Source organism: Meles meles, chromosome X (genome assembly GCF_922984935.1).
Source record: "Meles meles chromosome X, mMelMel3.1 paternal haplotype, whole genome shotgun sequence".
Taxonomy (NCBI): Eukaryota; Metazoa; Chordata; class Mammalia; order Carnivora; family Mustelidae; genus Meles; species Meles meles.
Genome location: NC_060087.1, coordinates 45,999,299 through 46,009,266, shown reverse-complemented (window position 1 = coordinate 46,009,266; position 9,968 = coordinate 45,999,299). Strand labels below are relative to the sequence as shown.

At 40.4% G+C, this 9,968-nt stretch overlaps 2 protein-coding genes across 2 annotated transcripts; both read left to right on the top strand.

Annotated features, from left to right (window-relative positions):
* Positions 1-264: 264 nt before the first annotated feature.
* LOC123935020 (sodium/potassium-transporting ATPase subunit beta-3-like) lies at positions 265-1,747 on the top strand. The gene has a single exon (XM_045995415.1). It carries the CDS (start codon positions 407-409, stop codon positions 1,244-1,246), a length of 840 nt encoding a protein of 279 aa, XP_045851371.1. The 5' UTR covers positions 265-406; the 3' UTR covers positions 1,247-1,747.
* A 5,099-nt stretch (positions 1,748-6,846) lies between these two features.
* On the top strand, positions 6,847-9,451 carry LOC123935293 (heat shock protein HSP 90-alpha-like). The gene is given in 2 exon segments (XM_045995997.1): positions 6,847-7,987; positions 7,989-9,451. Coding segments are annotated over 2 exon segments (2,193 nt in total). The 5' UTR covers positions 6,847-6,895; the 3' UTR covers positions 9,090-9,451.
* Positions 9,452-9,968: the final 517 nt, after the last annotated feature.

Sequence of the window (9,968 nt, the reverse complement as noted above, 5' to 3'; positions counted from 1 at the left end):
ATATAAAATGATGGAATATTAGGGGAAATATCCCTCTGAAACTACAGAGGGATGCAGGATTTTCTTTCTCATTAAAATTAGATGTTCCTACATTGGGGAGGGTATGTGCTATCGTGAGTGCTGTGAAGTGTGTAAACCTGGCGATTCACAGACCTGTACCCCTGGGGATAAAAATACATTATATGTTTATAAAAAAAAAATTGGAAGGGAGGCTCCCGCGGCCCGAGCGGCCGCCGGGCTCGCGCGGCGCAGTAGGCTTGAGTGCGCTCCGCAGCAAGGTGGTGTCTTCGTCCGTCGCGCTGTCCGCCGCCGCCGGGCTGTGCCGCTTGAGCCCGGACGCGCCTCCGCACTCCTCGCCGCCTCCATCCCCGCGGCCGCAGCTCCCCTCACCGTCTGCACACACACCATGACGAAGAAAGAGAAGTCCTTCAACCAGAGTCTAGCCGAGTGGAAGCTCTTCATCTACAACCCGACCACCGGAGAGTTTCTGGGGCGCACCGCCAAGAGCTGGGGTTTGATCTTGCTCTTCTACCTAGTCTTTTATGGATTCCTGGCTGCACTCTTCTCATTCACAATGTGGGCTATGCTTCAGACTCTGAACGATGAAGTTCCAAAATACCGTGACCAGATTCCTAGTCCAGGACTTATGGTTTTTCCAAAACCACTAACTGCATTGGAATATTCATTCACTGTGTCTGATCCAGAGTCCTATCAAGGGTACATTAAAGACCTTAGGAAGTTTCTAAAACCATACAGGTTAGAAGAACAGAAGAACCTCACAGCCTGTCCCGATGGAGCACTTAATGAACAGAAGGGTCCAGTTTATGGTGCATGTCAGTTTCCTCTTCACTTACTTCGGGAGTGCAGTGGTGTGGATGATCCAGAGTTTGGCTACTCCAAAAGAAGTCCTTGTGTTCTTGTGAAAATGAACAGAATAATTGGATTAAAACCTCAAGTAGAACCAAGGATAGAATGTACTTCAAAGAGTGAAAATATAGCAGCTCTATTAACTTATCCACCCAAAGGAACTATAGATTTAAAATATTTTCCATATTATGGGAAAAAACTGCATGTGAGTTATCTGCAGCCATTAGTTGCTGTCCAGGTCTCCTTTAATGCTACCAGCAGTACCGTAAGTGAAGTAACAGTCGAGTGCAAGATTGATGGATCACCTAACCTAAAAAACCAGGATGATCGTGACAAGTTTTTAGGACGAGTTGTGTTCAAAGTCACAGCACGTGCATAGTAGGAGTTAGGCTGTCTCCACAGAGTAAATGTTGTGTTGTCTGTCTTCATTTTGTATCAGCTGGACCTGCCATTCTAGAGTTACGAGACCACCTTGGAGAAAGGTGGGGTGGTACATGACACTGGGATAACATCATAATGTGCTTCCAGATCATAGTGTTCAGTGTCCTTCACGTAACTGACTGTTGCCTCTGCTGCCTTTTGAACCAGTGTACAGTCGCCAGAAGGGGACCGTGAACACCAATTCCGAATATGTAGTATGGGGGTCTTATCGTATTTTTATGTGGTTTAATTGCCAAGTGTCTAAAGCTTAATGTGCTGTGCTATGTAAATATTTTATAGATTTAACACTGGTTAACTGTCATATTTTGATGCCAGCAAAGTTTTAGGGATAAAATGGTACCTGAACATCAAGTGACTCTATAGCTGCAAGAAATGTGGTGTGGGGAGAAGGTCTGTATGTGAGGAGGAAAAAAGAAAATAAAAGTGGATTTGAAAGGTTGACTTGATGTTTTGTAAAATTATTTTTTACATGCTGAATTAGTCTGTGGATCTTTTTGATTAAGAGCACAAACTTTATGTTGTAAAACATGTAAAAAATATATATACCGATGGATTATTTTTAGTGCTGGAACTAAATCTCTTATAAAGTATTTTAGACCATAGATGAAACAGCTTTTTAAGTTAGCCACTATGAATATGCACCTAATTTTTTATGAAGTTAAATTCATGTGATTTAAATTGTACAATAGTTTGTGAAATATCTCGTTACTGCTTTTATTTAGCAGACTGTGGACTCTAATAAAATATAAATTGTGAAATACAAAAAAAAAATTGGAAGGGGAGGCGAACCATAAGAGACTATGGACTCTGAAAAACAACCTGAGGGTTTTGAAGGGTCAGGGGTGGGAGGTTGGGGGAACAGGTGGTGGGTAATAGGGAGGGCACGTTTTGCATGGAGCACTGGGTGTTGTGCAAAAACAATGAATACTGTTACACTGAAAATAAATAAATTAAAGTTTAAAAAAATTAGATGTTCCTTTATAGGGTATTTCTAGAAGGGTTTTTAAGACATGTACTCATTCAACTGAAGTATACATTTTATACAAATACTTGAAAAGTCTATTATTCAGCTGCAGTTTCAGGTGTGGAGTTAGAAGGGCCAAGTAGTCAAACAATATGCCAAAACAATTTCTGGCATCCCTATATGAGGGTATGGTCCTAATCACTCTCAGATTACCATCATCTCTAATCAATGTCTTATCATCAGTAATGTAACAAACCATAACACCTGGAGTTATGGTCATCACCTGAACATACTCTTTCAATGATAGGCAATATTTCTAGTTATAATTTGAAATTAAATCTAGATGTAAATGTATTTGTTTGCTTTGTATGTTGATACTCAGTCAGTAAAAGTACAAATATATATTCAGCATAGGTAGAGTAAAATGCAACAATAATCAATGATGATTGTGAAAGCTTTATAAATTATTTTTTCATTTATTCAAGTATAATTAACACAGTGTTGTATTAGTTTCAGGTGTACAATATAATGATTCAATAACTCAACAAGGCTAGAAATTCAAAATGAAAATGTCAGTGGGCTGGATTTTTTTGGAGGCCTCTCCTCCGCTTGTAGATAGACATCTTCTTGGCATGTCCTCATATGGTCTTTCCTCTGCCAGGGATGTTTCTTCGTGTGTCCCAAATTACCTCCTTTAAAAAAATTTAATTTTAATTCAGTTTAGTTAACATATAGTGTATTATTGGTTTCAGGGGCAGAATTTAGTGATTCATCAGTTGCATATAACACCCAGTGCTCATAATATGAAGTGCCCTCCATAATGCCCATCACCCAATTATCCCTCCCACCAACCCCAGCAACCCTCAATTTGTTTCTTAGAGTTAAGAGTCTCTTATGGTTTGCCTCCCTCTCTGTCTTTATCTTATTTTATTTTTCCTTCCCTTCCCCTATATTCATTCATTTTGTTTCTTAAATTCCACATGCGAGTGAAATCATATGGTACTTGTTTTTCTCTGACCAACTTACCTCACTAAGCATAATACCCCAAATTACCTCTCTTATAAGAACACCATTTAAATTGGATTAGAACTCACTCTAATAGCCTCACTGAAACTTAAACACACTTCAAAGGTACTATTTCCAAATACAGTAACATTGTGTGGCACTGGGAATTAAGCTTCAACATATGAATTTGGGGAACACAATTCAACCTATAACAAACAGTATTCTTCAGTCAACACATGGCAAATCTTATTTTGCCTATAGGTCTAGACACTTCTCCCATTTCCATATTATTTTGAAGCAAATGCAAGGTATCTTTTAATCAGTAATATTCCTCAGTGTATTTATTTTTCTAATTCAAGCATAATCAACATACAGTGTTATATTAATATCAGGTGCACAATATAATGATTCAAAAATTGTCTACATTACTCAGTATTCAGAGTGTACTCTGAATCCCTTTCACCTATTGCACTCATTCCCCCAACCTCCTCCTCTCTGGCAACCATTTATTTGCTCTCCATATTTGAATCTGTTTTTTTAAATTGTTGTTGTTGTTGTTGTTTGTTTCTTGTTTTCTTTGCTCATTTGTTTTGTTTCTTAAATTCCACATATGAGTGAAATCACGTGGAATTTGTCTTTTTCTGACTGACTTATTTCATTTAGCATTATACCCTCTAGGTCCATCCATGTTGTTGGCTAGTGGTAAGATTTCATTCCTTCTGCTGGCTAAGAAATATTCTGTGATATCTATGTCTATATATAGATCTTAATATATACACCATCTTTATATATATATATATCACATCTTCTTATGTATATGTATATATATGTATATATACATATATATGTATATATACACATATGCATGCATATATACATAAATATATAGGGGTGTGTGTGTGTGTGTATCTACATCTATATCTATATCTCACATCTTCTATATTCATTCATCTATAAAAAAAACTTGGTTTGGCTTCATATCTTGGTTATCGTAAAAATGCTACAAAAACATAGGGGTGCATATATCTTTTTGAATTAGTGTTTTTGTTTTTTTTTGGTAAATACTCCCTGGTGCAATTACTAGATCTAATGACATTTTTATTTCTAACTTTTTGAGACATTTCCATAGTGTTTTTCACAGTGGTTACATGAGCTTGCATTCCCACCAATAGTGCAAAAGGGTACTTTTTTTTACATCCTCACTAAAACTTGTTATTTCTTGTCTTTCTGATTTTAGCCATTCTGACAGGTGTATAGTGATATTTTATTGTGGGATTGCAGTTGCCTGATGATCAGTGATGTTGGGTATCTTTTCATGTGCCTATTGGTCATCTATATGCCTTCCTTGGAAAAATGTCTATTCAGCTCCTCTGTCCATTTTTTAATCAGATTTTTTTTTTGGTGTTGAGTTCTGTAAGATCTTTATATATTTTGGATATTAGCCTCTTATTGAATACAGCATTTTCAAATATCTTCTTCCATTCAGTAGATTGTCTTTTTGGTTTTTTTGTTTTGTCTTTAAAAAAAATGTCTTTATTTACTTGAGAGAGAGCAAGAGCTAGAGAGAACACAAAAGGAGAAGGAGAAGCAGATTCCCTGCTAAGCAGGGAGCCGGATGCAGGGCTTGATCCCAGAACCATGAGATCATGACCTGAGCCTAAGGCAGATGCTTAACTGCCTGAGCCACCCAGGCATCTCCGCCTATGCTTTCCTATAAAATTTCATGGTTTCATGTATAACATTTAGGTCTTTAATCCAATTTGAGTTCATTTTTATGTATGATGTAAGAAAACAGTCTATTTTCAATCTTTTGCATGTAGCTGTTCAGTTGTCCCAGCACCATTCATTGAAGAATATGTCTTTTGCCCTTTGCATATTCTTGCTTCCTTTGTTATAAGTTAATTGACCATATAAATATGCATTTATTTCTGGACTCTTTATTCTGTTCTATTGATTTATGTGTCTATTCTTGTACAAGTACCATACTGTGTTTATGACTACAGCTTTGTAAGTTTATCTTAACATCTGGGATTGTGATACCTCCAGCTTTGTTCTTTATCAAGATTGCTTTGGCTATTCAGGGATTTTTGTGATTCCACATAAATTTTAGATTATTTGTGGGGCAGGTGGGTGGCTGAGCTCATTGAGTGTCTGACTCCTGATCTCAGCAGGTCTCGATCTCAGGGTTGTGAGTTCAAGCCCTATGCTGCACTCCATGCCCAGCATGGGGCCTACTTAAAATAATAGATTCTTTGTTTTAGTTCTGTGAAAATGCTGTTGGTATTTTGATAGGGATTGCATTAAATCTGTAGATTGCTTGGAAAGTATGGACATTTTAACAATACTGGTTCTCCCAGGCCATGAGCATTGAGTATATTTTCATTTGTTTGTGTCATCCTCAATTTCTTCATCAATTATAGTATTCAGAATACAAGTCTTTAACTTCTTTAATAAAGTTTATCCTATCTATTTCATTCTTTTTGGTGCAGTTTTAAATGGGATTGTTTTCTTAATTTCTCTTTCTGATAGTTAATTATTAGTGTATAGAAATGTGACAGATTTCTGTGTATTAATTTTGTATCTTCTGATTTTACTGAATTTATCAGTTTTAGTAGTTTCTTGGTGAAGTCTTTAGGGTTTTCTCTATATAGCATGTCATCTGGAATGGTGAAAAATTTTCTTTTTCCTTACTAATTTGAATGCCACTAATGTCCTTTTCCTGCCTGAATGCTGTGGTTAGGACTTCCAGTACTATGTTGAAAAAAAGTGGTGAGATTGGACACCCTTGCCTTGTTTCTGACCTTCAGATAAAAGTTCTCACTTTTTCACCATTGAATATGATGTTAGCCATGGATTTTTCATATATGGCCTTTATTATGTTGGGTATGTTCGCTTTAAACCTACTTTGTTGAGAATTTTTACCATGAATAGATATACTTTTGTCAAATGTTTTTTCTACATTTATTGAAATGATCATATGGTTTTTATCTTTTCTCTCTTTTTTTAAATGTGATCTATTATCTTAATAGATTTTCAAATACCGAAATACCCTTGCAACCTTGAAATAAATCCCATATGATTGTGGTGAGTGATTTTTAAAAATGTATTGTTGGATCAAATTTCCTACCATTTTGCTGAGGATTTTTGCATCTATGTTCATCAGAGATATTAGCCTGTAGTTCTCTCTCTCTCTCATTTTCTTTTTGTAGTGTCTTTATCTGGGTTGGGTATCAGGATAATGTGCCTCATTGAATGAATGTTAGAATCTTCTTTCCTTCTCTATTTTTTGGAACTGTTTGAGAATAATAGGTATTAACTCTTCTTTATTTTTAAAAGTTTTTATTTAAATTCCAGTTAACAGGGGCACCTGGGTGGCTCAGTCAGTTAGGCATCTGCCTCCAGTTCAGGTCATGATCCCAGGGTCATGGGATCGAGCCCCGAGTCAGGCTCCCTGCTCCGTGGGAAGCCTGCTTCTACCTCTCCCTCTGCTTGCCACTTTGCCTACTTGTGATCTCTCTCTCTCTCAAAAATAAATAAATAAAATTAAAAAAAATTCCAGAGTTGCTCCTGCGTCCTGGTGCTGCGTCCTCTCGGAGCCCGTGCGGTCTTTTAGCCAAGATGCCCGAGGAAACCCAGACCCAAGACCAGCCGATGGAGGAGGAGGAGGTGGAGACGTTCGCCTTCCAGGTGGAGATTGCACAGTTGATGTCGCTGATCATCAACACCTTCTACTCGAACAAGGAGATCTTCCTCCGGGAGCTGATCTCCAACTCGTCCGACGCTCTGGACAAAATCCGATACGAGAGCCTGACCGACCCCAGCAAGCTCGACTCGGGGAAGGAGCTGCACATTAACCTCATCCCTAACAAGCAGGACCGGACCCTCACCATCGTGGATACCGGGATCGGCATGACCAAGGCCGACCTGATCAACAACCTGGGCACCATCGCCAAGTCGGGGACCAAAGCGTTCATGGAAGCTCTGCAGGCGGGCGCAGATATTTCTATGATTGGCCAGTTCGGGGTCGGGTTCTATTCGGCTTACTTGGTGGCGGAGAAGGTGACGGTGATCACCAAGCACAACGACAACGAGCAGTACGCCTGGGAGTCCTCCGCAGGGGGCTCTTTCACGGTCCACACCGACACAGGCGAACCTATGGGTCGGGGAACGAAGGTGATCCTGCACCTGAAGGAAGACCAGACCGAGTACCTGGAGGAGCGGAGGGTCAAGGAGATCGTGAAGAAGCACTCCCAGTTCATCGGCTACCCCATCACTCTGTTCGTGGAGAAGGAACGTGATAAAGAGGTGAGTGATGATGAGGCTGAAGAAAAGGAAGAGAAAGAGGAGGAAAAAGAAAAGGAAGAGAAGGAGTCTGATGACAAACCTGAGATAGAAGATGTCGGTTCTGATGAGGACGAGGAGGAGAAGAAGGACGGTGACAAGAAGAAGAAAAAGAAGATCAAGGAGAAGTACATTGATCAGGAAGAGCTGAACAAGACAAAGCCTATTTGGACCAGAAACCCTGACGATATTACCAACGAAGAGTATGGAGAGTTCTACAAGAGTTTGACCAATGACTGGGAAGATTACTTGGCAGTGAAGCATTTCTCAGTGGAAAGACAGTTGGAGTTCCGAGCTCTTCTCTTTGTCCCAAGACGTGCTCCCTTTGACCTCTTCGAGAATAGAAAGAAAAAGAACAACATTAAGTTGTTATGTTCGCAGAGTTTTCATCATGGATAACTGTGAGGAGCTCATCCCGGAGTATCTGAATTTCATCAGAGGTGTGGTGGACTCTGAGGATCTTCCTCTAAATATTTCCCGTGAGATGCTGCAGCAAAGCAAAATTTTAAAGGTTATCAGAAAGAACTTGGTCAAAAAGTGCTTAGAACTCTTCACTGAACTGGCCGAAGACAAAGAGAACTACAAAAAGTTTTATGAGCAGTTCTCCAAAAACATCAAGCTGGGAATCCACGAGGACTCTCAGAATCGGAAGAAGCTCTCAGAGCTGTTGTGCTATTACACGTCCGCCTCTGGTGACGAGATGGTCTCTCTCAAGGACTACTGCACCAGGATGAAGGAGAACCAGAAACACATCTATTACATCACAGGTGAGACCAAGGACCAGGTAGCGAACTCGGCCTTCGTGGAGCGTCTTCGGAAGCATGGCCTGGAAGTGATCTACATGATCGAGCCCATTGACGAGTACTGCGTCCAGCAGCTGAAGGAGTTTGAGGGGAAGACGTTGGTGTCTGTGACCAAAGAGGGCTTGGAACTTCTAGAAGATGAAGAAGAGAAAAAGAAACAGGAAGAGAAAAAAACAAAGTTTGAAAACTTGTGCAAGATCATGAAGGACATCTTAGAGAAAAAAGTAGAAAAGGTGGTCGTGTCAAACCGATTGGTGACCTCCCCGTGCTGCATTGTGACCAGCACGTATGGCTGGACGGCAAACATGGAGAGGATCATGAAGGCCCAGGCCTTGTCTCTCAAGGGCTACATGGCTGCGAAGAAGCACCTGGAGATCAACCCTGACCACTCCATCATCGAGACCTTGCGGCAGAAGGCCGAGGCCGACAAGAACGACAAGTCTGTAAAAGACCTGGTCATCCTGCTCTACGAGATGGTGCTCCTGTCCTCTGGCTTCAGTCTGGAAGATCCGCAGACGCATGCCAACAGGATCTACAGGATGATCAAGCTCGGTCTCGGTATTGACGAAGACGACCCCACTGCTGACGACAGCAGTGCGGCCGTGAGCGAGGAGATGCCGCCCCTGGAGGGTGATGACGACACGTCGCGCATGGAGGAAGTTGACTAGGTGCCGCGAGAATGACTTGTACATGTGTTCGATACTTTATCTCCATTCCCTCTGATGATATATTTTCAAGGATGTTTTTCTTTATTTTTGTTAACATTTTAAGAATCTGTATGGCATGACAATAACTACTTAAGGGGAAGATAAGATTCCTTTCTGTTCCAGTGTGATACTGTGACGTGTAGGAACTAAAGCCCAGCTAGTTTGTCCCCTAGTGCCACGCCGGCTCATTGTAACCGGACAAGGTGACCTTTGTTGTGAGGTGTGCGTAGCCTAACGTTAACTGTGGTCTAAAGTGTTTAGCTACCAAGCGGATTCCTTAGTAAGACCAAATTTGTCTGTCCCTGAAGTGTTCTGAGCTAGATCTTGATGTTTTAAGGAGAAATGTTGGTTAAAACAGCTCTCACCCTCTAGGATCTACTTTTTAAATCTTCTGTCCCCTGTAGTTCCCAGCTGCATGTACCAGGCCTCTAGAAACTAGTAGTTAACCAACCAGATGGGAGTGACCGTGGATAGGGCTTGTTGTCCACAGAGGAGCGTTGTTGAGAGTAGCGGCGGTCTCGGCCCACCGGCGCGCTGTAGACCTGTCGGAGGAGGAACTCACAGGTTCCGTGAGTGGAAATGCAGTGCTCAAGTCACGTTCTACTTTAAAAGGCTGTAACAAATACAAACAAATTAAAAAAAAATTCCAGTTAACATACAGTGTAATGTTAGTTACAGTGTACAGTATAGTGATTCAACACTTCCATACATGTTTGGTAGAATTCACCTGTGAAGTCATCTGGTCCTGGGCTTTTTGTGCTGGGAGTGTTTTGATAACTGACTCAATTTCATTGCTAAATAATGAATGATAAAATTTTCTGATTTTATCTGATAAAATTT

Excerpts from the sequence above, each read along its gene's own strand:
- LOC123935020 (XM_045995415.1), top strand. The coding sequence starts at position 407 with ATGACGAAGAAAGAGAAGTCCTTCAACCAGAGTCTAGCCGAGTGGAAG.